Source organism: Malus domestica, chromosome 17, assembly GCF_042453785.1.
Source record: "Malus domestica chromosome 17, GDT2T_hap1".
Taxonomy (NCBI): domain Eukaryota; kingdom Viridiplantae; phylum Streptophyta; class Magnoliopsida; order Rosales; family Rosaceae; genus Malus; species Malus domestica.
The window spans coordinates 2,460,828-2,487,896 of record NC_091677.1 but is presented as its reverse complement, the minus strand read 5'-3'; the positions used below and the strand labels follow the sequence as shown (position 1 = coordinate 2,487,896).

General features: G+C 37.8%; 4 protein-coding genes and 1 non-coding gene across 10 annotated transcripts; 1 reads left to right on the top strand and 4 right to left on the bottom strand.

Annotated features, from left to right (window-relative positions):
- Positions 1 to 1,193: 1,193 nt before the first annotated feature.
- On the top strand, positions 1,194 to 4,702 carry LOC103404572 (protease Do-like 1, chloroplastic). The gene is made up of 8 exons (XM_029097169.2): positions 1,194 to 1,798; positions 2,063 to 2,185; positions 2,876 to 3,047; positions 3,406 to 3,443; positions 3,557 to 3,755; positions 3,856 to 4,008; positions 4,120 to 4,254; positions 4,400 to 4,702. The coding sequence occupies exons 1-8, from the start codon at positions 1,353 to 1,355 to the stop codon at positions 4,475 to 4,477; spliced, it is 1,344 nt and encodes a 447-aa protein (XP_028953002.2). The 5' UTR covers positions 1,194 to 1,352; the 3' UTR covers positions 4,478 to 4,702.
- Positions 4,703 to 5,612: 910 nt separating this feature from the next.
- LOC103425818 (carbonic anhydrase, chloroplastic-like) lies at positions 5,613 to 11,168 on the bottom strand. 4 transcript variants are annotated; one of them, XM_070817513.1, is made up of 8 exons: positions 10,861 to 11,168; positions 10,662 to 10,712; positions 7,115 to 7,326; positions 6,832 to 6,997; positions 6,654 to 6,707; positions 6,433 to 6,521; positions 6,022 to 6,130; positions 5,613 to 5,940 (listed from the first exon to the last, which is right to left on the bottom strand). In XM_070817513.1, the coding sequence occupies exons 2-8, from the start codon at positions 10,671 to 10,673 to the stop codon at positions 5,776 to 5,778; spliced, it is 807 nt and encodes a 268-aa protein (XP_070673614.1). In that variant the 5' UTR covers positions 10,674 to 10,712; positions 10,861 to 11,168; the 3' UTR covers positions 5,613 to 5,775. The 4 variants fall into 4 exon arrangements, with proteins under 4 accessions (XP_070673614.1, XP_070673613.1, XP_008362142.3 ...); XM_070817512.1 differs by having other exon boundaries at positions 10,662 to 10,901; XM_008363920.4 differs by lacking the exons at positions 10,662 to 10,712; positions 10,861 to 11,168 and adding an exon at positions 8,075 to 8,710.
- Positions 10,742 to 10,897, bottom strand: MIR10996B (microRNA MIR10996b). The gene has a single exon (NR_161635.1). It is a non-coding gene; the product is annotated as a microRNA MIR10996b (primary transcript).
- A 308-nt stretch (positions 11,169 to 11,476) lies between the features above and the next one.
- LOC139193808 (phosphoglucan phosphatase LSF1, chloroplastic-like) lies at positions 11,477 to 15,415 on the bottom strand. Of its 3 annotated transcripts, none has more exons than XM_070817509.1 (10): positions 14,979 to 15,415; positions 14,750 to 14,856; positions 13,843 to 14,302; positions 13,685 to 13,756; positions 13,418 to 13,539; positions 13,018 to 13,233; positions 12,728 to 12,833; positions 12,366 to 12,478; positions 12,033 to 12,177; positions 11,477 to 11,837 (listed from the first exon to the last, which is right to left on the bottom strand). In XM_070817509.1, exons 1-10 carry the CDS (start codon positions 15,291 to 15,293, stop codon positions 11,718 to 11,720), a joined length of 1,776 nt encoding a protein of 591 aa, XP_070673610.1. In that variant the 5' UTR covers positions 15,294 to 15,415; the 3' UTR covers positions 11,477 to 11,717. The 3 variants fall into 3 exon arrangements, with proteins under 3 accessions (XP_070673610.1, XP_070673612.1, XP_070673611.1); XM_070817511.1 differs by having other exon boundaries at positions 13,843 to 14,318; positions 14,979 to 15,404; XM_070817510.1 differs by having other exon boundaries at positions 11,722 to 11,934.
- Positions 15,416 to 21,141: 5,726 nt separating this feature from the next.
- Positions 21,142 to 22,020, bottom strand: LOC139193631 (uncharacterized). Its single transcript, XM_070817052.1, has one exon. It carries the CDS (start codon positions 22,018 to 22,020, stop codon positions 21,142 to 21,144), a length of 879 nt encoding a protein of 292 aa, XP_070673153.1.
- Between the last annotated feature and the right edge of the window lie 5,049 nt (positions 22,021 to 27,069).

The window sequence follows — 27,069 nt, the reverse complement described above, 5'->3', positions numbered from 1 at the left end:
AAGTCATCGAAATTCGCAATAATTAGAGCGATTGATTTGGATTGTACCGAATTTTAAACTTCCTAGTAGTTTGTTAAGAAAAGGATGTGAAGCTTGAAGAAGGTTTGTTAGGAAAATGGTTTGAAGCTTGGAATATATTAATGTGAAGAAATGGTCGAGGACAAAACAGGTTGTAATTTTTTGTCTTTTGGAAACAAACTCAATACAACGTCTTTGTGCATAGGATTGTGGTTTCGTCTTGGCCGGCAGTTTTAAAGTTTAAATAATGTAATACAACATAAAACTGGGAATTGGATACGCTCCGGACCTTAGTGTCCGAAGTTTAGGGATCAAATCATTTGGGCCGTTGATTGATGTGTAAAAGAAATTAGAGTTGTTGGTTTTGTGTGGTTGATCAGGAAAATGAGTTAATGAGAATTGTTGGATTTGCGGTCCAGATGAATTGATCCCTAGGTTTCGGACACTAAGGTTTGGAGCGGATCCAATTCCATAAAACCACCTCTTTGCATGATGAGGATTTTTTTTGATCACCTAAGCTCCAATTTTTACGTTTGTAAACACAAATATTTTATTGATTACGAGTTCGATACTTAAATGACGGGTTTTCTTATCCAGTGTTTACATTTGTAAACAAATTACTCTATTGATTACGAGTTTGAGACCAAAATGACTTATTGTATTGCCTAATTTAACTTTTAATTTTTTTAATATTGTTGTATATAAACAAAGTACATTTTTATTAAAAGTGTTTTGTTTACAAACAAGTTTTTACAAAAAGTTGAAGTGCTTTTTTACCAGGGTTTCATAAAACACTTTCGTTTGGAAATACTTTTAAAATGAATAAAAACACTTTTGAAACCAATTCTTAATAAAAATGCAAGTAAATCCTGAAAAAACACTTCAATTGCTTTTGAAACCCTAAAACAATTTCATCAAATGCATTTTTAATCATTTTAAAAATACTTCTCAACTAGTCCTAAAATATTTAAATTTTTTTAACAACAGTAATTAAAAGTATTTTTTATTATCAAAAACAATTTTTAGCTCTCTAAAAACCCCCAAACAAAAAAGTAACTTGCATAAAGTAAATTTACCGTTAAATACATAAAATAAAATTTAAAAATAATAATGTATTATCACAATCATACTAAATTCGTTTCATATAAATCATTCCCGTAAACGGGAGCTCAGACATGAGAGGGTCCCAGGTCCCCACCAACTCTCTCGCTAGAGTACAATCTACATTAATCCACAATGTTCGTTATATAATTTTTGCTTGGATATAAATATCGCCGGAATCAAACCGGACAATCCTTTCAGGGCAGCCGTCCAAAAAAAAAAAGAAAAACCAGATGGCTGCTTCTTCTTCATTGATTTCCACACACTTCCACTCTTTTTCTCCACTTTCTCGCTCCCCAAACAGAAAGTTCCTTCCTTTCCCGCTCTCCAAACCCTTCTCCCGCCAAAAACCCGCCGCCTCAGCCTCCCCCATCCTCTCCCTCCTCCCCGACAAAACCCAGAAGCGGTCTCTGATCCCGCAGCAAAAGGCCTTCTGTCCGCCGTGCCTCCACAAGCTTCTGCTCGCCACCAGGAACCCGTTCTCCTCGGTCGTCGAATCTCTCCTCATTGTTTGCGCTTCGGCGGTTCTGTCGCTTTCCCTGTTCATCGCCGATGTGGATCCGGCATCGGCTTTCGTCGTCACTCCGCCGAAGAAGCTGCAGTCCGATGAGCTCGCCACGGTTCAGCTCTTTCAGGAGAACACTCCCTCTGTTGTTTACATCACCAATCTTGCAGCCAGGTACCGTTAAAGTTTGAACATTTTGGATTTTGCTGAAAAATTGGGCCACTTTTGGAATATTTTCAATTTCTATTAGTTTTTATGTACAAGCTATATCCTACTTTAAATAAATCTAAACTGCGAAGAGCGGGATTCGAACTCGGTTGCATAGAGAGCACATTCTCTGTAGCCGCCATGTCTGCATTTTCGATATCTGTTTTGTTTGTGATTTCTGGGTTGTGGTTGGATTGTGATTTTGGAGTGATTGGTGTTTGTGGGTTTTAGGCAGGATGCGTTTACTCTGGACGTGTTTGAGGTACCGCAGGGGTCTGGGTCAGGCTTCGTGTGGGATACAGACGGCCACATTGTCACCAATTACCACGTGATTCGTGGTGCTTCCGATCTCAGGTTAGTTGGTTTTTGATTCGTTCTTTGTTGAAATGCATCAACTCTTTTGTTGCATTGAAGTTTGGTTTGGACGTTGTAACTTGGTTGTGGTATGAGAAAAGTGTGATTCTTTAATATGGTTCTGCTTTGCCTAGGCATCAAATGTATTGCTAACCAAATCGTGTTAAATATATATGAGTTCTCTATTCATTTTGACCTACTTCGGTTATGATAAGCTCGTTTTAATTTTGCTGAAGTTTGCAGCTTGCATCCATGATTGCCCATAACATAAGCATCATGTCATTAGACTTATGGAGTTTGGAGAGTCCTGGATTATAAGATGTAAATGGATTGCATTTGCATTTGAAGCTTTGAGACTCTTTTTAGTTCATTGGGTTCTGAATCCTTCGTAAATGTTGGAAACGCTTCTGCCACCAATGGAATTGAGTCCACTGTATGTCTGTTTAATAGATTTGTTTCTCCATATTTAGTGCCTTCATCACCTCACTCTTCTTATAAGCCATTCTTCAGTATACTTGCTTTTTCTCTGGTCGTGCTTGGGACACCCTTTGGTAACAAATTCAAATTATTTGTTTGACGTCATTTGGTCGTTTCAAAATGTATTTTGGTTAGATTCATTTTCGATTCGTTGACAGTGGCACTTCTCATGGTTGGTGATTGTATTCTATACCACTGTTACTTTTTTTACAGGGTCACACTTGCTGATCAGTCTACTTATGATGCAAAAGTTGTTGGATTTGACCAAGACAAGGATGTTGCTGTTCTACGTGTTGATGCCCCCAAAGAGAAACTAAGGCCCATACCAATTGGTCAATCTGCAGACTTGCTTGTTGGTCAGAAAGTGTTTGCTATCGGTAATCCTGTAAGTATTACTTTACTTTCAACCTGTCTTCTGCACTATGCTTATCTTTTTCTTTCAAATACAACTAAGATACTTGATGCTCATTTAGTTCAATTATTGGTAGATAATAAGTTAAGTGCAGTATTCTACACCTCTTTTCTACCAACATGATTGTGCTTACTATCAAACAGAGGCTGAATAAGCTTAAGAACATTTAATGATCTTTGGGTTTGGTTATGAAGGAACGTCTCCTCCTTGTAACAGGGCTTATAATTGCACGATCCTTCACTCACTATATTCTGTGAAGGGTTTCGTTATGGCTTTAAGCAAATGGTTGAACTAACTGACAATTTGATTTCCTTTTTATATAACTTTGCAGTTTGGGCTTGACCATACTCTTACCACTGGCGTTATCAGGTACAAATTCCATGAACTCTATCTTGACATGTTTGGATTGGCGGCAGTGGTCTGTTTTCGGTTCCTTCTCATTCTACACTCTTTTGCTGATGCATTCTTTCTGTTATTTATAGTGGGCTTCGTAGAGAAATTAGTTCTGCTGCTACTGGCCGTCCAATTCAAGACGTTATACAGACAGATGCAGCCATTAATCCTGGTAACAGTGGGGGGCCACTTCTAGATAGTACAGGAAGGCTTATCGGGATAAACACAGCTATATATTCTCCATCCGGTGCATCATCCGGTGTTGGATTTTCAATTCCAGTTGACACGGTGAGTAGATATCATGTGAAGTTCCTTCTTTTGACATTCCTTCATTAACATGCTTTGAGATAAAACTTCTGACTTACATTTTAATTTTTTACCTGTTCAGGTAAGTGGTATTGTTGACCAATTGGTCAAATTTGGGAAGGTCACTAGACCCATTTTAGGGATTAAGTTTGCACCTGATCAGTCTGTTGAACAGTTGGGGGTTAGTGGAGTGCTCGTCTTAGACGCACCAGCTAACGGTCCAGCTGGCAAAGCGGTATTCTCTCCTTTCCTGTTTTTCTATTCGAAGTTTCATGTACGACAGAAATAATTTTGTTTTTGTTAGATAAAATGACTAAAGGGGAGCTGATGAACCTCCATTTTGCAGGGACTGCTACCAACCAAGCGTGACACATATGGTAGACTCATATTGGGTGACATTATAACATCTGTGAATGGAAAAAAGGTCAGCAATGGCAGCGACTTGTATAGAATTCTCGATCAGTGTGAAGTGGGTGATAAGGTATGTTCGTTTATCACCTCACACTGTCCCTTTTAATTTCCAACTAGCCTGTAAAAATCTGGAACCATTCTAGCACAAACGCACTTTTCTCCCTTCGGCCTTTCTTTTCGTATTTCAACATTATAATGTAATCTTTTGGACCCAGGTGATTGTGGAGGTGTTGCGTGGTGATCATAAGGAGAAAATCCCTGTTGTACTTGAACCAAAGGCCGACGAGACATGAGACATGACCAGTTAAATGGTTCAGCATGTGTATGTAAAATGCAGTACGTATGGGGACGGATCGCCTTTGATCTGATGAATTCTCAGTTAACCGAAAAAACGGGACATATCGCCATCGTTTGTGTATTGATAGTCTTATGGAAGGGTCTTGTACATAAACTGTTTCAGTTAACAATTGATCCTTTGATATATGGTAAGTTGAATCTTCCATGTTTGTGATGCAGAACCGAACACCACAACTATGCTTGTATGTGTATATGGGTCGGGTTTATTTATAGTCGGATACCGCCCAAATATGTCCTCAACTGCAAAAGGACCAATGGGTAGCTGCCAATATTTCGATTTCTTGTTTATCACTATTGCATTTTTTTTAATACCAAAAAGTTTAGGTGGAGCGGAGCCTTTCAGAGGGGTTTTAGCCAATTTTTTAGTTTTACAGATCGCTCATCAAGAGGGGTTGCTGACAGTGGAATTCGAACTTAAGCATTGCAAGATCTTGTAATTGTATTAGCTTATTGTGTACGTTTGTATTGCGCACTTATTAGTTATTTTTGTGAGAAAACAAGTTGACTGGCTTTCAGTCTCGACGTTTAGTGTTAATGGTTGGCTCGACTATGATAGCATAAGTGTAGCGGTATTTTAAACTATTTTAATCTATGAGTATGATCATTCAAATTAAGCGGAATGGAAGGATCACACTGCCAAAGCGAAAATTGAACAACCCAAAACGCTAGCTAGAAATATTAGGGAGAACTTGGGATGGATGAAGATTATAACATTCAACTCTTGAAATGAAAGATAGGTGGCTAAAGCGTCTAAATATAATTAAACCCGGTCCGCGTTATCATCATGTGTAATTAAATAATATGATTCATCACTTCATCTTTGCAATGATTCATCACTCGTCTCTCTCAGATTTTTCAGTATGCCGGAAACACGGCTCAGTACACAAATTGTATTATAATATTGTGTACCTAGCCGTGTTTCCGCCATCCTAAAAAATGTCTCCTCCCATATGCCCTACAGTTTCCTGTGCAGTACGGTAGTCACCGTGGCTAAAACAAACAACAAAATTGCAGTACTCTCAACGTAAACAAAATTCAAACCGGAAAATTATATAAATTTTGCATGTGAAATGATGAACGAAGGAACCAACCTGGATCTCCGTTTATTATTTTTTCGCAAACGATTACAATCTCAAGGAAATTATACGATTACATTTGCAACGACGCTGCAGATGAAATTAAGAAGGAAATTACAAACAGGAAGCAATTGAGTTGCATGGGAATGTGATTGCGATCATACGGAGAAGATGGGGTTGAGGCTGAAATCAACATCCCAGAGCTCGAAACGTCCGTTGACAAAGTCATAGTATCCTCCCTTGATTGCTAGGGTTTTCTTCAGCAAACCCTCTCTCACAAACGGATAGCTCAGCAGGTTTCCGATCGATACATTCACCGCCTCCTGCACTCGTTTCAGTCAGTTAGTAAATTAATACGGCGCTAACTAGTAATTAAGTACATGGATTCTTATATCCGTACTTACCTTTTCACAGTGGCCGCAGAGATCAGCGAAAGGAGCATCGGCACCATGATCTGCCTTCACCTTCTTCCCTGCCGGCGATGCGATACCAATCCAGTCTTCTATGAAGTCACTGCATCATCCATGCATCCATCATGCACATGTTTATATGTTGGTTTCCCATAATTTCATAATTAAGATAATAATTAAGTGTTTTTGTTTGGGGTTGCTTCTGAGGGAGCTAGAAAGTAAACTTTTCTAACAACCAAAAACAGCTATGAGTACGTTTGACAGCAAATGCTAAAGGTGTTTCTGGCTTGTAAAAGCACTTTCTGGAGCAACTAACATGTGGTTCTTCAGAAATTAAGCACTTCTAACAAGTTAAGAACAATTCCAAACAACCCTAAGCTGATAAAGAGTGGCTTGTTTGCTTACGTGCCAAGGGTAGACCCATCTTCTGGAATCGACAAGAGCGCCTTGATTCCTCCACAGGCGCTGTGCCCAATCACCACTATGTATGAAACCTATACATACATATAGTAATAGTACATACAAAAGATTAATTTATATTAGTAATAAAAAAAGCATTTAGCTAAATATGATTAATTATTACAAAACCAAGAAATTAAACCAAAATGCATGGATTAATTAATTACCTTGAGATGCAAGACAGCATACTCAACGGCCGCCCCAGTTCCAGCGTATTTAGTCTATTAACACAGATAAAACTAAATTAAAACATATATACATACACATACATATATAGGGACACACAAAAGGGAAGCCGCATTTTCTTGTGACAAAAGAGAGAAAAGGACGAGGAAATGTGTAAACCTTATCATAGGGTGGGACCAAGTTAGCAACTGTGCGGACAACAAAAGCCTCTCCTGGCTGCATATCCAGAACATGTGAAGGACAGACTCGAGAATCCGAGCATGCAAACAGCATAAACTTGGGCCATTGTCCTTTGGCAAGTTCACCGTAAAGAGCCGGATTCTTGCTGTTAAATTAAGGAAGAAAATGGTTATTAATTTGTCTGCATGCAACTTCATATATATGACGTCAGTTGAAAGCGAATCTCGTTTAATCCTATATTTAAGAAGAAAAGAGAGCATACTCGTATTTCTCTTTCTTGAAGTAAATGAAGCCGCTCTTGAGCCTCTCGGCGGCATCATAAGGCTTGGTGGCGCCGTTGGCCTCGGCCGTCGCCAGCTGAGCTGTTACCTGCTCCACTTTAGCAGCCGCTTCAGCCCTCAGCTCCTCCTTCTCACTGAGAAGTTTCTGGAGAGATGCAATGGCCTCTTCGTACTCCTTTGCCATTTCTTCCTTCTACTTATTTTTCACACACGCAAATAATATCTTAACATTAATTTATACCCTTTTATGTCACCTAAATATTTATTAGGGAAAATTAGTACCATACATGTGTAATTTTCCTTTTTATTCATTTTGGTTCAAACCATACACATGTCATTTTTTAAGGATGTTGAATCAATGAAAAGCGTCCACGTCATCCCGATAAGAAGAGGATTAGTTGAGTGATAAGAACACTGATTAATTATAGATGATGATGTGTATATATATAATCAAACGTGTTCGAGGCTGGTATTGGACACCAGTAGAGTTCCATCTACCAATTAATTTTCGTTCTATACTTTAGAAGTTTTACCACGTGAACCAAAGAGCTATCAGGACATAAATATTGTTGAAGAGATAAATAAAGTTTCAAACAATGGCAATACATATTATTCTCATATAAAGCGGCTGCCACTACAAGAAAAACTAACAATAATTACGAGTAGCACAGAATGGGATAGGTAAAAGGCATATTAGTGGTTGTATCGTTGGATATTACTTGCAAGTTGCTAGTAGACCTTTTACCCATTCCATTCTTGCAACGGATTATATCAGCGACAGTTGTCAGATTTTCGATGTAGAAGAGCATATAGGTAGTCACTAGTCACGTTGTCATATACACTACTTGAAAGTAATGTACACATGATGAGTTGAAGGATCTAGAGAGAGAGAGAGAGAGAGAGAGAGAGAGAGAGAGAGAGAGAGAGAGAGATAAGAGTACCCGAGTGATAGCAGGAACGGAGGTAACAGGCTTGTTTTGGATGAGGTTAGGGGGAGGAGCTCTACAAGGAGAAGAAGAAGAAGTGCTGATCCTGGCAGAAATACAACTAGGTTTCCTGCTGGTAGCGGGAGAGAGGGCGGAGGAGGTGGAGGAGGTGAGGTTAAAACTCTTAACTGACGAAGCTGAAGACATGATGGGCAACAGCTCTGGAATTGCCTTGCTTTATACACCTCACCATCCCACAACTATATGAATATGATATATTTTTCAGCCCCACACCACACCCCCCAGTGCCTCTTCTGAAAAATGTGATAGGGAAATCTCAGTCTACGAGAGCTTCTAATCTTCATGGATGAGGTTTGGACGTTGGAGATGAACCCAATCTCTCTATCTCCTTTCACTACTACTGACCATTTACATTAATTGCATGGCCACCATGCATCTCTACCATCTATCTGCCCTTATCACTCACAAAAGTACTGCTAAATTTATTTTTTTACCTTCATCATCTTCCTAAATAGCTACTTTCTGCATTGCCTGTTTGCCACGAAATTTTTGTGTATCCCTCGAAGCATCCTATGGTGCTATTATTTAGCGTATTATATAATATGAATGAAATGCAGAGTTGATATGTCTCACCTCTCGTTGACTGAACTTTTCCAATCCATATGTTAAAATTCGAGCGGAACAGGTAAAATAGTAACAACACTTGACAGTATTTTGAATACACTAATAAACTTACTTGTTTGCCACCTGCCACCACGCCATTCGTGTTGTCATGAGTAGGAGTATGGTGGCGTGTGTCTGCGGGCACATGATACTTTTTAATCCCTAGTGCCCCACTTAGTCGTATCTCGATTGTTCTGAGTGTGAGTGATAATCAAGTTAGTATGATATCCAAATTGCATGTAGTAGTCGATCGTGATTTTGTACGTATAATTCAGTTGAGATGAGTTAGATGCATCCCGTTCTTGTATACTAATGCAATTGTGAGCTACATACATTATAAATTTATTTCATAATTTCCTAAAAAAAAAAGGGATCAGCTAGTGGCGAAGTCATGACAGTCCATCCTATCGGGGGCCGGGAAGACTCATAGAGGTAGTTTAGCCTCCTCAGCCACCATCGTTTGATTCACCAGCTCCAGGAACCGGACTTAGCTAAGGCCAACCATGTGAAATACACCTTGAAATTCTCCTCAATTACTGAGTCACCCCATGGTAGTTAATCTCCTTCCTATAGCTACCTACTTTGGTGACTTACGAACAAGGAAAAGACGTATAATTTAAAGAAGGGGTGTGCTATCCACACACCTCATTTTACTTCTTGCACACCTCTTGATAATTTATGTCCGTTGATCTTCTTCAATTCATCCGATCCAACAGCCGAAAATTAAAAAGGTGTGTGTGAGAAGTAAAATGGGGTGTGTGGATATCACACCCCTTTCAAAAAACCCAACATCCCAATCGTAGGGTCTCCCGAATTACATTTGAAGATTAATTATTGGTTTCTAAATTCTAACTGAGTCACTTGAAATATATCAAATATGTTTATAACGGGGAACCACATCTCCCTATCTTGAATTAGTTTTTTAAACTATATTAGATGTGATAGGTTCATCTTTCTCTTAAAAAGTATAAAAAGTTTTTACCGTTTGTATGTAACGTATGTCATAGATTGTTGTATTCTAAAAAGACTTGTGGCATATGCACATTGTCGAAAGCCATGTATATATAATACTCCCCATATACTTTCAGCTTTTCAGGGTTTATGGTTCAGGGTTTAGGATGACAGTGTAGATAATGTTTTAATCTAAGGATATACACCACAAAGCCAAAATGTGAAAACCAAAAGAATAAAAATAAAATTGAAAAGGTTGAAGAAGACATGCTAGCTAGCTTGTGGTTCTCGGCATCTCTAATATCCTTGGTTGACATGGATATAATGGTGGACGACATGATGGGTGATGGATTACATAGATAAGGTCCTACTCCTATCCTTAAAACATATGGCTCCTGTGGATTCTAATACCCACTACGACCGCATATAAGATGCAATCTGATTTCTCACCTTTCTATCTATGGTATGTTATATATTCTACCTATGGACTTTAAGGTACTCAATCTATAATACATTTGTTGCAAATTTGCGAAGAAAATCTTGTATGTCATGGTAATCACGTAACAAGATATGTAGATATTTACATATGTACGCCTGGTGACATGACAAATAGAGATCACCATACATTCTTTGGGCTGCCCAATTTAACCCACAATGGGCAATTCCACATCCTTTGGTGTCTTGGATTGAGATCCTCTCCGGATCTCACACTCTTAAACCTATGAACCGAGCAATACGGACCGTTCAAGAGATATATATTTGGGCGTTGGAGAGAGAGATTGTGTGTGAGGTGAGCTAGTGGAATGAGCTAATGAGAACACATGATTTAAATTGAAGAGTCTAGATTGCTCGATCCGGGGGCTCTGAAATGTAAAATCTAAAGAAAAATAATTGTTTGATATATAAAATTAATCCTAGTTTCTTCTACTTACAAGCGAGAACTTAAATGAAAAGTAAAAGATCGCACCTTCATGCCCATTCCCCATGATTGTTCAAGTGAAATTGGGACGATGTAGCCCTGCGCAGTTGAGGCAACACCAAAGGGCGAGATGAGATTAACTTACATGGAACATGAGATGCAATGGTGATGGCATTCCAAGCCCGTCAGACACCATTATGTTTCAACTTTTCAACATAATAACATGATTAGTTTGAAATACTATCACCTTGGCATCTCAGTTACAAGTTAGCTCTTCTCGAGAGTTGGGAGAGGAGGGTGGGAGTGTCTGATAAGTTGATGCAAGCTCTTATAGAAGCTCCTTCAGTGACTTAAACCGATTGTGTTACGATACATGTCGACATTTTCTAACCAAACACTCTGTCGATATTTTCTAACCAAACACTCTGTCGACATTTTCTAATTAACAATGTGTCGACATCCTTATGTCATATTTCCGGCATACATTAGATCAGATGGCATATGCTTATGCTGGGCCCCACTTCCCAGCCAATACGGTGGTTGGTAGACAAAATCCTGAAAAATCGGATCCAAAAACGTGTGACTCAAGTAAATAGATCGAAGAGAGTTTTGGATGCAAAAGATTTAAACTTAACTTATTCTGTGTAATCATATCTTTGGGATTATATTTTCCTGGTGTGTAATCTCCTTGTATCGCACACTGAAGCAAGGAAATCATATGCATTCCCGACCATTTACCCACATACGCGTCGTCTTCCTAATTACGCGTATTCTGATTAACTTTCTAAAACTGTCTGTCATCTTGTATTTTAACTTATCTACTTAACAACAGGTGATTAATTTGGAATACCGCTCATTTGACGTTTCTAACAATTGCGGCTTTTATTTCATCCATCAAGTGGGTTGTGGCGTACATAAGCTTTCCGTGGGTGGTGACATAAAGGCCCATAAAAAGGCACCAGTAACAGAACAACCTCAAGAATTGCATCATGTTACATTTATGAAAAATGTCTTTATTTTAGGGACTCAGAAGACATTCATTTGCACGATTTGTATGTTCTAGCCTCGAAAATTGTTGAATCGCGGTACGTTGTACTTGCCAACCTACTTTGGAGCTAGTCTAATCGGGCATATCGAGAACGAAACGCAACGAGCTGCTTTTGCCAGCATGAAGCGCTCGTTTTCTGTCAATGGCCTCTCAATCACCTTCACAATATTCACATCCTAAAACAGCAAAGTGTCAAAACAGCCATCATCCATCAGTATCATTTACGCGGAAAAGCATACTCGTTGGACTTGGACAAGTCCAATTTTTCGCTTACTGGAAGAGAAAACAAGTTAAATGATCTAATCTACTCGCTCAAATTCATAAGAAGAGAAGACACTCGACGAAAAAGAAATGCAAATTAGTGCACTGACCTTTTGCGGTTGTTGAACAGAAGGCCTCACGCTGGCAGTATCGCCAATGATGATTATATTGTTGACATTTCCACTTTTATCCCTTTCAGATGGGGAGGATGTTGAATGCCGCCAATTCCCATTAACAATGAACTTGTAGTAATACCTGCAGGGCAGAACATCATCGTGTCATCACTTAAAATGAAAATTAGATAAACTCATCGTGCGACATTTTCAAGATTAGCTAGTCTAAGAAAACTTGATGGAAAATTCAACACAAGTTAACAGAAGGCATTAGATCTCATATTTTTATTATAATCGTAAAAATCAAAATAACACAATGATTTTACTTACTTTCCTTGTGAAAGTCTGATTTCTGCTTCCCATCGTGATCCCCCTTTGTAATTTGCCCGAATTGGTTCTTTCCAGTTCGCGGTGAAATCTCCAACTAAGGTTACGTCCTCCCCCTGTAAACAGAGACAGGGTGAATCAGGAAGCACAAACAGAAGCAAAATAAGTTCTATTACTACTCGACAATAGAACAGTATAATGCTTTAAGGACTACGAGCTTAAAACTATTTACAGATCCAGTCCTACGCCAAGTAAGGCATCGAGAAAGAAATTTCTTTCATAGTCCCTTCAGATTTATCCAATGACCAACATCACTGCTAAAGTATACGTTGTACATTGAAGTTGAAACTGAAGTTTTCAACTACCTCTTGCCCATTCCATACAAATATCACAGCATGTGTTGGAGGTCCTTCATGTTTCCCGTTTTCCACCATGGCTATAAGATCCCATGTCGCCCAAGCAATTGCCGGTCTGCATTGAAATTGCAAGGATATCTTTCAATTAGTGACAAAGTACTCCTTTTTCTTTAACAAGTCACAGACTCACAGCAAGGAATTGCGATCTTCCTCGCAACAAATAATTTTTGTCATGCTAAGATGTTTCTTTTCATAATGTGTAAAACTCAAAGGAAATGAGGATGGTTAAGACGGCTAACCTGTCAGGCCTGCATAAATGCAACCCAGTGACAAAATTATAAGCTGCATGAAGGGAAGTATCTGTCATCCAGTGCAGGTATGCTATTACGCAAGTAGGAGACCGATCAAAACCAGTTGTACAAGTAACAAAAACACAATGATTCTTCTTTAATAAGCGTAATAATAACCCAACACAGAATGGTAGTTTCTTCCTCAAATCAAAAGAATCTCCCTCCCTGCAAAAGAAAAGGTTCAGACGTTTTACGAGGCCGTCGTAGTGAGCTGTAAGCAATTGACACTTCAGAAACTCATTTCCATTTCTGAAATTTAATGCCCGACCTCCATGATTTGAAGTGACTTCAAAAGAAAGATAAATTTTGTCAATCGATAAATAGAATAGTGCACAGATTTTTTGTTTACCTTATTGGATAGTTAATCATCAGAATACCGAACTTTTGGCATGACTCATTTATTGCATTGGAATTTATTCCCCAATTTTCTGTCTCAGTTCCACTTTGGAAATTCAGTATAGCAGTAACTCCCTGTACGAAGAATTTCATAGCAGTTAAAGAGAGACACAGAAAAGAAGTTGATACAATGTGTATACGAGTAGACTGCATATTTCAATGACAACACAAAAATGTTGTTTTACATTTTTACAAATATACAAGGTTTAGCTGCACTCACCGCCACATTTTTCAGTGCCGCCACATCATCTTCTGTTTGTATGCATGATCCAACGTATATGTGTTCAGTAATCTGACACATGAACAACATAACAGATGAGCCCTTATCCCTAGTTTTCAATGCAAGTTTATAGTTGAAGAATTTGATGAACATCACACCTTACTGTAGCGCATACCAAGAGCGTGGTTATAGTATAGTTCGCCTTTAGAGCGATCCAATGCCTTAACATATTCATCCAGTGGGAAGTTCCCATGAGCCCATTCTCCATCGCCGGACTCCTCTTCAGCGTAAATACAAGCAAGTTGGCTCAGGGGTTGGGCAACAGTATTATTCTGCATTTGTGATTGAATGCGACCATTTTGGCCATTCAAATAATTCCATCCTTGCGGTTTCAGAAACTTTGAGGAGAACGTAACAAAGCCAGAGTTCCCACCGGTTCCTGGAGATGATTGCAAACTGGAAGCCAGCACAGCCTTGTTCCAAGTTGCAAAAGGAACTCGACCTCTATTAAACAGATTATCGAGATCATTCATAAGAAGCAGTTGCTGAATTGGAAAAGGAGAGAAGGGTCTCTCAAGAACCAGGCTAATAGATCCCGTTTTCTCCTTCAGCATCTTCCTGGAGAAACCAAAGACTGAAACAAATAAAAAACAAATATGAACACACATTCATGAACGAATTTCGAAAATTTCAACAGCTAATGCAGACATTGAATCACGCGCACAGTAAAGAACAAATCTTTGCCCACTGCCCTTCAGATTCATTCATAACAAACATCGGTGTCTCAGCATTCATTAACAAGTCAAAATTAGGCATTTTTCATCGTCTTTCGTGCAACTGAAATTAAAAATGTTAATGGCATACTATGTGCGCAGATGTGCGCGTAGTCACATTGTCGATGGCAAATGTACTAGTTCGAATCTCCATTGTGATCACGGATTCGAGTCGTGGAAACAGCCTCTTTGTTTTAAAAAAAAAAAAGGGTAAGGCTGTGTAGGATAAACATTCCACCCCTCGCAAAGCGGGGTTTCTATAGATAGTACAAAAAAAATATGGCATACTCACTGGGTATCAACAAAGTCGCTTGCTTCAGCAAGCCTGCCGGCGGACAAATCGCCGGCCTTTTTCAATGTGTCGCCCACCATTACTATCCTGGACTTCTCCGCATTCCCCTGCAATTTCAAATTCAATAAAATTAAACCAATCCATCGATCGATCAATCAAAAGCTCGGAACTTTTGTTCTAGAGAGAGAGAGAGAGAGAGAGAGCGATGAAGACCAAATGGCGGAAGTACCCCTTTCTTGAGGGCGTGGACGAAGATTCGGCCGTCGACGGAGAGCGCGAATCGAATCCCGAGCGGTTTGTCGAGAGTGACCATGTACTCGTTCAAGTTCATCTTGAACGACGACGAAGACGAACCGCCCGACATCGCCAGAACCCTAACCGCTCCGCCACCTTTGTACCGGAGCTTCTCCGCCGATGAACGGCGGCCGTTGATGAAAGCCACCTGTCCGCCCCAAAACGCGGAGGAAGAGGAAGAGGCGCTGATCAACGGCGGAGGCGAAGAGCGACCGTGAGCTCTACAACTCGGCAGCTGCAGAGTCGCCATCTTCCTCTTCCCAAGGAATCGGTGACAGTTTTTTCCGTTTCAAACGGTTAGAATTTGTTGCAGAGATGGTGCTGGAGCGAGAGCTTCTTCAGCTTCTTACTCTATCCATCCAGTGAACTCTCTCGAGTGCGCTCTTTGACTGTCACGTGCGTGCCAGCTCATCCTAATACCAGCAGTGCCACGTGGATAATGGCCCACCAACCGGTGCCAGTGAGAGGTATGACGTTGACCGTGGAAGGGTAAAAGTGTAAGTTAAGGAAGCGCAGGGTCTGCGTTCCCGCGAGATTTTTATTTTCTATTTGTTTCTTTTTTAGTAACAAAGGCCCGATTTACCTGAGCCCTTTCAACTAGATCTGTAAACGGGTCAGGTTTGTTGGGTTTAGGTCTGGTTGAATTTGACCCGTTAAGTTAACGGGTCATTCGAACCCGACCCGTTAAGCTAACTGGTCACCCGTTTCATCCGTTAACAATTTTTTTTTTTTTTTTTTTTGCATAGAGTTTATATTTTGTTTTAAGACTTTACTGAAATTACTAAAACATCCTCGACTAACAGGTGTTAACGAGTGCTAAGGGGTTGACCTAAAATGACTCGTTATTTAACGGGTTCACCCGTTAACGACCCGACCCTTAAAGCATCCATCCAAATAGTAATATTAACGGGTCGGGTCGGGTCCAAAATGCCATGTCTACTTTCAACAAAGCAAAGAAGGAAAAGGATCATCATCGCCGGGTTCTTTTTATGGAGATTTTGGGATTCTGCGATCGTGATCGTTCATTGTACATCGTATGATCAATTTTCATTAAGTACTATTTTTATTTAATTTTAAAATAATTTTTCATCGCACAATATACGATAAACGGTTACGATTACAAGATCCTTAGAATCCCCAGGAAAAGATTCCTTTCAGCAAAGAAGGCCTCAAGAAACTCTCCTTGGCTATTTTTTGCCTAGTCCCTTGGAGAGAGAAATCATAAAGTGATATTGTAATTCGACGTGGCATTGCTAAATGATGGTACTCACTATTCACTAATGAAACACGACTTGTGAAATGGTGTGCGATAATTAAAATTATACTTTTTATTAATAAAATGAGACTTTTTATGAATACTATGTCATCTTGTAGTTTTGTGTCAATTTTCATGTCATTATAAAACATTATGTCAAAAACATGAAGTGGTGGAGAATTCATCGAGAATCCACTTTTAAGAGAGTACCATTAACATTTCTCACTTGACAAGAATTTTTTCTTTGTGTCCGGAATACAAGGTCTTACACCACATATATAAATGGAGGGAAGTTTTATTTTCAAAAGTGTCTTCTCCTTGTATATTGACATGTAAAAGTATCATCCCGTGTTTCAAACATACTGAAAAGTCTCCCTCGGATAAGAATCTATCAACGTTGAAAGAAAGGGTTTTGGAGCATATAAATATTATTTTGTAAAAGTTGAACAATTCCCAAGCCTCTCTCGAAGCATGATCCTGACCTCTCGGATCGATCGTAGTACATGAATTAATAAGGTGTGTTTCCACGCAAGTTTCCCAAATAAAGTTAACTTGCTCCGCACTCCTAACTAATTTCGTGCTCACATTTGTTTTGTCTTCCTTTTTATGTCATCAAGTTGAAATCCATCCATCCATCTCGCAATTCACATTGAAGGAGTCCGTGTCTTTGATATATTAAAGCATATTTGGAAGCTATCATATTGTTAGACCATCGTATTTTTCACATTGGTGTTGCTAGTTAATGCAAAAAATAAAAATAAATAAATAAAGTTGAATGTTAAAGTTTTAGAAAGATGAGTTGCGGTTAACCTCTAATAGCATTAATACTATTGCCGCTTAATCACTCTGAGGAGTTTTTATGCAAATGATCTCAGTGCAATTAGAAGTGAAACTATTTAATATTTCGATTTGTTTTGTGAGATGACTAATGTAGAACTTTTTGCTTTATTCAATACACAACCTTACATGGGACCACTTTGGAGGTGGCCAGACGAGGAGCTACATCGGTCATGTTTATAAATGAACCCAATAATTTCAACTCAAATTTGAGAACCGCTCTGAGACCATATTAAAGTTTCAGAAAGACGAGCCGCGATACACCACTAATAGCACCAATATTATCCCCCCTTAATCATTTGCTCAATCAATAGGTGTGGGTTTTTATGTATAAGCTCTCGACGAAATTAGAAGTGGAAGCATTTGATATAAGTTACGATTTGTTTTGTGAGATAACCAATGTGACTTCTTATTTTATTTAACATTGTGTTTTGAGAGAATTGACGACCAGTAACTCTTGAAGGAGAAATTTTGAACAAGAATACTCCAATCACGCCATACATACGACAGTTTTCTTAAAAATATTGACGTTCTTGTATTTTAGTTCCGTCTGTTTAATATACTCAGTTCAATCAGTATCAGAATCGTTATTAAACAACTATACCCAAAAAAACATTTCATCCGAATCTTTGCTACTGTAGTCACTTTACTTTTCCCTCTGCCGACGCTCAAGTCAAAGGACGGAGACACCCACTTTGTTATCAAGCCAAACGCTAATTACCATTTAGTCTTGGTAATTATGATAACCTCATCCATTACCATTAGTGATTAATCGTGTTTCAGCTCAGCAGCGACCAGATTTGCACTCATCAGTTCAGAATGCGTCAACTTCCGCTCCCACTGTACACAAAAACTCCAAGATTGTTTTTTAAAGGAGGCTAGTTGGTAGCAAAAATACTTCAGTTATCTGTTTTTAAGAGTCGAAAAAACTCACAGATGCATTTTAATCTCTTGTTACAATCATCATTTGATTCGCTATCGTCAGAAATCGAACTCAGAACCAACCGTGTGAAATACGAGCATGAGATTCATGCCAATTTACTTCAGGATTTGAGTATGAAAGATTCCTACTTTTGCTTTCTCCTGTTTTCCAAAATTAGGGCAAAAAAGTTGTGCAATTGGAAAACAAAATAGAAAAACAGCAGCGTAAATCGACAAATGCTCTTTTTGTAATTTATTTTTTGGTCGAAGTGCTATTTATGATTAAAAGAACGAAAACATCCATCACTTTATGATTTTTTACCATGAACAGTATTTTGTTTTCAGATTGACGAAAAAGTCTTTCATAGACTGAGTCTTCACTTAGCAGTGACAATGTTTAAAATTTCTTCGATACAATCGATATTTTTATTAAAATATTAAAAAAAATCAAAGAAAGATAAGGAAACAGGGGTGAACTTCACCTCATATCAAATAAACTCTTAAGTTTAGGTTAAAATCGACATATACCGTCGATATTTCTGACACATCTATTAAATATTGGTGAAACTCTTATTTGTCGTCCAAATCAATGTTTGACAATCCTTAAAGTTTCATTTTCAATTTTCATCATTTTCATCAAAAAAATCAATCGATATTAATATTCAATACATCTGTCAATATTTTCACAAATTTACAAATCGATATTTTCACCAATACCGATATTTTAAACACTTACTCTACGTAATATATTACGTGTCAATGTCATAGTTAATGTATCTCACTTCTAAAATAAATTATTAAAAATTGAATATAAGAGTTATAATTTGAGCGTCCTTATTCATAATACACGAAAAAATTATTCGAAACGAGTGTCGATACGTACCCACCATGTATTTTAGTGTGATCAGTGGTCCCAATTTAAGCAACATGATTTAAACCTAGATACCTTAGCCAACGGCAGCGCACAACAAACTTTAACTTCATTCACTTTGGCACATAGCATTTGTCATCTCACCTTTTCTCCATTTCTTTGATTGAAACTCTTTTATGTTTGTTGGACAAAACCGTAGAGATGATTGAAACCTTTTGATAGCGTTGTGAACGGTGATTGTCTTCGCAAAAATCTACACTTAATTAATAATCTAATTATCCACAACTACATCATTTGGTTTACAAAATTTTGTTTAAAAAATTTAGATTCCCTAGCATTATGCTAAAATTAAACAAAAAATTCTTTAGTAATTGTATGAGAAATCCTAAGAGTACTCTCTTAAAGTGAAATTTTCCATAGATTATCTATCACCTCATAATTTAACGTCAATTCATTGTTGACAGTATAAAACATTGTGCCAAAAACATGAGATGACATAAAGTCTATAAAAAATCTCACTTCTGAGATAGTCCCTTTAACATTGCTCATAATATTATTGTATTAAAAACGTTTTACTTACTTGAATAAGGCAAGCCCATATTAAAACAACACATGATTCGAACATGGAATAAACTGCCCTGTAATACCTGATTGTTGAGGTGTGTAATAGCTAATTAATCCACTTATCTTTTGATTCCGTATGTGTTAATAATGAAGGAAAGAATTTGTTAATTTAATATAATTCTTTTTACCATTGTAGATACCTCGTTGCATAAATGTATTCGAGAAATAAAGGTATCATGAATCTAGCTTCCTTTGATTAGATTTTCTCTATTACATATTATTTGGATTTACTGTTTAAGCGTATAAAATTTAATAAGACGATGTTAAGCAATGATCTTTTTCATTCAATTAAATTAAATCTCATAATTGATTTTTAAGGTACATTTCCAACAATTAAATACAATAAACATGTCATGAGTGGTGAGTTGAGAACTCCTCCGGAAGTAAGGATGAGAGACCGGTTAGCATATGAATTTATTTATTTATAAAATAACCAAATCAGTTTTGTTTGGTCATTATCGACTTTCTCTTAATATATAACTCTCGTCATTGCAACTTAGTACTACAGTTTAATGGTATTCATCTTCATTTATAAGTGAAAGATCTTAGGTTCAATTCTCGCCAAAAGCAAATTTGAACTGCATTATTGTTGGCTCATTGTGAGGTTTAGTCCACTTCTCATCTCCTTAATGTAGATAATATCGTTTGTTAAAAAATAAAAATAAAACTCTTGCCATTGGCACCAAAAAAAAATCTTCAAAAGACAATTTCATTACTTGGAGGAAAAGGATATGAAACCTAAAATTGACTTGTAAACTTGGCACATTAAAAAGGTTTTATCACAGAGTAAAGACATACATCAACACCATTGGAGGTAATTGATATGAAGCCTAATTAAATTGACTTCTCAGCTAGGCACACTAAAAATGCAAAGCCTTCTTCTATGAAATAACAGAAGGCAAAGTTAATACATACACCAATAGTTAACAATCGTCCTACGTCATGTCTAGTGCGTTTTATAATCTGCATGTACAATTATAATAGGTTGTACAATTTCAATAGATCATGCCGACACTGAGGGGAATTGAGCGGTATACAACTATCTGATCAATTCTTAGCAAATAAAATAGATACATAATCAAGAGCAATGCTTTGCTGCTGAAAGAAAAGCAGCAAGTGCGGTTGAAAAACTAATCACAAATGAACACATGTCTACATTATAGAAACTGAAAACCATTATTAGACGTTTGTCTCTTTGTGATTGGGTTTCAGCAACACTTGCTGCTCTTCTTTCAGCAGCACAAAGTATGATTGTATAATCAAATTCAAAAATAGAGAGAATCGGTAACTCAACAAAAGAAGATGTGATCATGTGACAAATTCAACAAATATAAGTATGATTATCAAAATTTGCCCTCCAATGTAAAAGATATAAAGTTAATCTCGCTATATAAAATATCAAACAAGTTACAGCAAAGGATAAAAAACTTCGAACTTTTTAGTACACTAATTAACCTGTACACTTAAATTAAGTCGAAAATTGTGTAAATAACTAGGCATAACCCTCAAACTAACTAGGATTAGCAAAAGTTAATTAATAATAATTAAGCTTATTGCCAGCGAGGACAAAATTTATTTACTATCAGATTTTCAGAGAGCAGGTGGGAAGCTTCCACTCATGGCGTTCACACTAGCAAAGAACCCAACCAGGTCCTGCCTGTATGGAAGATACGAACGCCGCTTGTTGTACCCGTCCTTTGCCACCGTCTTGTTCCTCACATAGAACGCCTCGTGAGCCATCGACAACGAGTTTGAGCCTTTACTGGGCTTTTTCCTGGGCCCATCAGACCCAGATGTCGACCCGGTTCCCGACCCGGAGCTCTTTTTGGTTTCCCTGTTGTCTTCCACTTTCTTGGAGGTGGACGACAAAGGGGTCAAGAACACCATGTTCTTGCCGCCTTCGCTGTTGCTCCGCCGAAGCAAATCCCGGAGGCTCCAACGCCGAGACGACGACGTTCCGGACGACGATGTTCCGGTCGACTTACTCTTCTTGCACTTCCCACGCGCTTCTGCCGACGCGGATTTCGGCATCCACACGCAGTACGTCCCCGGTGGGACCGCCTCCAGCTCGTCCACTTCGGACGATGACGATGACGGCACACCATCGTCGTCGTCCTCCACCTTTTTATCATTCCGACCGCCGGCGAGGAGAACACGTTGACTTTTATCCTGCAGGAGGTCGCGGTTGAACACGGGAAAAACGGGGCCGATCTGGCGGTCGTCGAAGAAAACCTGGTCGGCGGATTTCTGAAAGGACACGAATTCGAACTCATCCTCCTCCTCCTCGTCGGCGGTCGCGGACTCGCTGTCATTTTTACAGTCTGCTAACTGACCGGACTCCGATTCATCGACCAAATTGAGGTGGTCCAATTCCCGACAGACCTTGGCGGCGGCATCTGCTAGTTTGTCGGAGGAGTAGCAGCTGAAGCTGGGACAGACGAGTCCCTGTTCGAAATCGTCGTTTTGCATATTTTCTTGTCGTAGGATAATTTTTTTGGACGCTCTTGGTGCGTTTGAGAATTGCTGGTTGTGGCTCTTTGGCTTCCTTGTATGCTTTTATATAGGACGGTGTTAAGTTGGAAGATTAAAAAAGGCATGGTTGTAATAATCAATTATTAATTATTGAAGCTGTGATATTAGCGAGAACGCTTTCAGACTAAGAGTTCGTTTGGAAATTATTTTAAAATAGTTAAAAATGTTTTTAATAAAATTATTTTTGAAATTAATCTTTGTAAAAATACAAGTAAATTTAAAAAAAAAAATACTTAAATGCTTTCTGAAAAAAACGTTTTCAGTTATTTTAAATGCACTTTTAAACGAGCTCTTAGTAATCTCTATGTTAATTATATCTTTTGTTGACACTTGATCATTCATTTAAACGCCACTTGATGCGTTAACTTTTCAAATCTCTTCAATAAAAAAAATACGATACTAAGATAAATTGAGTAAAAAAAAACACGTTTTACATAAATAAATAAAGCACAAAAGTGCTGTAAACCGTTTTGAGTGCAGAAGATTTGATATCGAATGTCATGACATCATGTTTCTAGTGTATTGGTGAAGAGTTGAGAGGGCGTGTTGAGTTACGGCGGGAGATAATTTGGTAAACTTTCCTTATTCACACGTTCGGCGTTACGTACTTTCTTAACTGCATCAACGTCAGCACGTGAGCTTCCTGGACGCACGTGTCCGCGTTTCTGGATACGGTGGCAAAAACGGATAAGAAAAGCAGAGCATGTGGACATTGAGGAAGACAGATGGAAAGAAATCGGTGCGTGGAAAATAGAAAGGTATATTAGGAACTTGACATTTTTCATGAGATTTTAATTCTATTTTTACTCCACAAAAAAATATTTGAATTAAATAAATTATCAAGACGTGATTGATCAGAGGGGGGCGTTAAGGGGGTGCAAAAGGTGCAGTGGTATATAGTTCTAAATTTGAAGGGGCTTTCAAAAATTTTGTCATCTGATATTTATATGTAATAATATTACATATTTAAAATTGCTTCTGTTATGAAATAATATTTTATATTCAAAAATTGATTTTGTTAGCACTTTAAAATCTCATATTAAGCGTAATTTTTTTCCTTTCTAAATATAAAAATTTAGAGTACAATAAGATATTTTGAGTGTCAATAATACACTATAAAAGATGGTCTTTTTTTCAATATTATCGTATAATAATGTTACGTATTCAAGTGAAACTAAGTTAGAGTTTTTAAAGTTTGTTTTCCTGTTTAGTTGTTTAAGATTGAACTACTTTTGATTATTTAGTGAACGTTATGTTTGTAACTCTTTTTACTTATTATTAATGACATTTTTAAACTTGCAATCAGTGAGTGCTAAACTTTGTTTTGATTTAAGTGATTGTTTTCTAGCGTCAATACATTGTCCTACATTTTAAGACTATCTTAAGGAGGGACGCTTTTATAAATTTCGCACGCCTCCAAAATCTCAAAGACTACCCTGCGTGATTGTAAAGTAACTTTATGATTTTCTTTTAATTTGAGATATCGAGCTCGTTTACAAGTGCTTATAAATGACTAAAATTGTTTTTCTCAAAAGTACTTTTGAGTTCTTACGGATAGCAATTGTTATGTGCTTCTTGTAGAAAACACTTTAAATGGTTTTTCAGAATTCATTTGCATTTTTTTAAGGATTGATTCCAAAAACTCTTATCAAATTATTTTAAATACACTTTTAAACGAGCTTATTATTTTTTAGTTCGTGTGATGGTAATTGTATTAAAATATGTAAGTGTTGTAACAAAAAAAATACGGAAAACGTGAGTGTGCGCGCGCGCTTAATTTTTGTGTTCTAGAACCTGAGATACTATCTCGCATGCCATCCTCGTGGGGGCCACCAGGACTTCTAGAAGGAAATGTGTGCATAACAGTGTAGCCGTAGATAATTGACAGAGTAGCTGTATGAATGGGATATGTTAACCTGTTTTGGAAGCAATATTTAATTTATTATTATTATTATTGTGCAATTTGGCCTAAATTCAGGAAAAAAAATAGACTCCTCATTGGAAGCACAAGAAGCCACAAAACCATGCCAAGTGCGAGTTACGTGTATATTAATATTTTAGAAAAAAAATTCCTACCAATAGTTGGAGAAATCTTTCAGTATGCTGGGAACACAGCTCGGTTCACTAAGTATAATAATACAATTGATTCAAAACTTTTAAGAAAAAATTTAACCAATTGTATTATGACACTTGATATACTGGACCATATTCTTAACGAACTAGTGTTTTCACCTTAATAAATGAGAGGTTTTTTAAATGTAACATGAGCACAGGATGGTACGCCACTCATCATTATACAATTATGACACTTAAAAAAAAAAACCTCCAATTATATAAGAGCATCTCCAAATGAGATGTCAAAATCTTAGGTAGAATGTTACTGTGTATATAAAAAATTCAACAAATTGTATTATAACACTTGATGTACATGACCATGTTCCCGACAAACTGAAAAATTTCTCTAATAGTTGACTTATGAGGTTTTTTATATGTATCGTTGCCTAATTGGTGACCTTATGTGTATGGATCCTTCTGATTCTTTGATATCTTTCTAAGCATTTTAAACATACGAATATACATATTTTTATTTGCACGTTTGTAGTTCGATCAAGTATTCTACAAGCGAAAGATATAACGATTAAAAATGGTGCATAACATTACTCTGCATTGTTGCGTCCCTGCACTACGTAGTTTGTACATATGGGTTGTTGCTCCTATCAGCTGAATGGTCTATATTAATCTTGCCAGCTTGTGTGGTCGTTGCAGAAATGTTACGAGAAATCTATTGAGTTTTATCATTTCGAGGAAGGAGAAGTCTTAACAAGGTTTATGTAGAATTATCAAGGAGACGAGTTGAAGGTCCACTTCCAACAACACCGATATTGTCCCCAACTTGGTAATTACCACCTACACAATCCGTCAGGTATGAAGTTTTATCACAAAAGGCCTTGGTGTTAGTTGGAGTGGGGTTAAGATATTTAAACTCTTATTTTCTCATTGATACGGTCGATATAAGACATTTCAACAGTCCCCCTCACGTGGGATCCAATTAGTGGGTTATACGTGGAAGATCCATACATCGACAACTACGTGAAGCCAAAGGGACTCACCCTACACGCGGGGCCAAGGGACTCACCATCATCGCATGGGGCCAAGGGGACCCACCCATCACGTGGTAGTACAGTATGGGCTGGCTCCCTGACTTTGATACCATGTAGAATTATCAAATAAACGGGCTGAAGGCACACTTCCAACAACACTGATATTGTCCCCAACTTGGTACTTACCACCTACACAATCCGTCAGGTGTGAGGTTTTATCACAAAATGTGTCGGCGTTAGTTGGAATGAGATTAAGATATTTAAACTTTTCTTTTCTCATTGATACGGTCGATGTGTGATATTTCAACGGTAACTTACAAAAGGATCATTGCCCAACCTACTTAGCAAGGCAACTTGATGACCAATTGCAACGTGGAAGGTTGGGGTTGAGTGTTAAGTTCCTTCTGGCTCCTCATCCCCTTATTTCAAGAAGTGAGCACAACAAACGACGGTTATGTTAAAAAAAAAAAAATTGCATTTAAAGGTCAACTTAACATAACAAAGCTCAACTCTTTACAATTAAAAAGTCATTCATCCTTACATATAAATAACGAACTTTATGATTACTTGCACACACACGCACAAGATCGATGCATACGTTAATTGTGATTTGTCACCAGTGTTTCCATCTAAATAAAAGAGATTTTTCAGTGTGCTTATAATACAGGCGGTACGTCACATGTCATTATATAATTAGAAAGACACTTGAAATAAAAAAATAAATTAAAAAATAAAAACTTTCCTCTAATTATATAATGACATGTGCTGTCTCCGTGTTCTGGTCATACTGAAAAAATACATTTGGGAGCAATTGGAGTGCTTTGGCATTTAGGCAAACACGAAAAACGTCTTGACAGTCGGGGAGAAGCCAACCATTTGGTCATGAATGTCAAAGTTTCCTCAGTCTTTTAAGGAAAAATGAAGTTCCCAAATAATCATAAAATCTGTTAAATAACGTTTACGAAGATCTTCTGACTACGAGTCCGGCCACAACAACCCATTTACCAAAAAGATCTAGAAAAAGAAGATTGTGTTCAGTTCGTCAAAAGTGCTTATTTCAAAAGTACACGGCAACAGCAAAAGCACATTAACCTTCTCCTGCCAGACTGCACTTTTGGGCTTCTCAATAAACAATGCCAAGCCAGCCAGATCAGATGCATGCCAATTTGCCAAACGTCTTATTGGGTTGCGCTTAAACAGTGATTAGTGTTAATCCCAAAACTAATATATAATATCTTAGTTATTTTCTTGATGTCGATGCTGATCTGCAGGGCTAGTGGGTGGTTAATTTAGTGGGATAAGATTTGCAGTAATCACCATGCATTTATATCAAATCTTTATCTGTGCATGCACTATCAGTTTTAATCATGGTGTGTCAAATCTACAGGCTGCGATTGCTGGTTTTAATCTACTTTTAGTGGCTGCAGCTGGTGGCGCCGGTGGCGGTGTTCTATTCCTCTAGAAAGACATCTTTGACATGTTTACTAATTCGTAACCGAAATTGGAGGAATTGAATTTGAGGGACTGAATTGATGAGAAGTTGAAATCTGAATAGCATTGAACTTGTTTATCGAACAATGTGAAAATGGAAGTACAAATGACACTGGGTGTACAACAAATCGTGGTTGAGATCACACTAGTGATTTTTCTACGATTGGCTTGCTTGCGGAGAATATGTCGCAGGTAGCGGCGACTTTTCAAGTTAAACAGTTCATGTATGTCCCTAGAACCTGTAATGGGGTAGCCCATAGATTAGCTCAGTTCGCCGTTTGAATTGGCAACATAATAGTTTGGTTCAAGGATTCTCATGATATTATTCAAGATCTCCTCATCCAAAATTTGATGTAACCTTCATTTGTTGTCATTAATATAGTGTCGTCTCTTT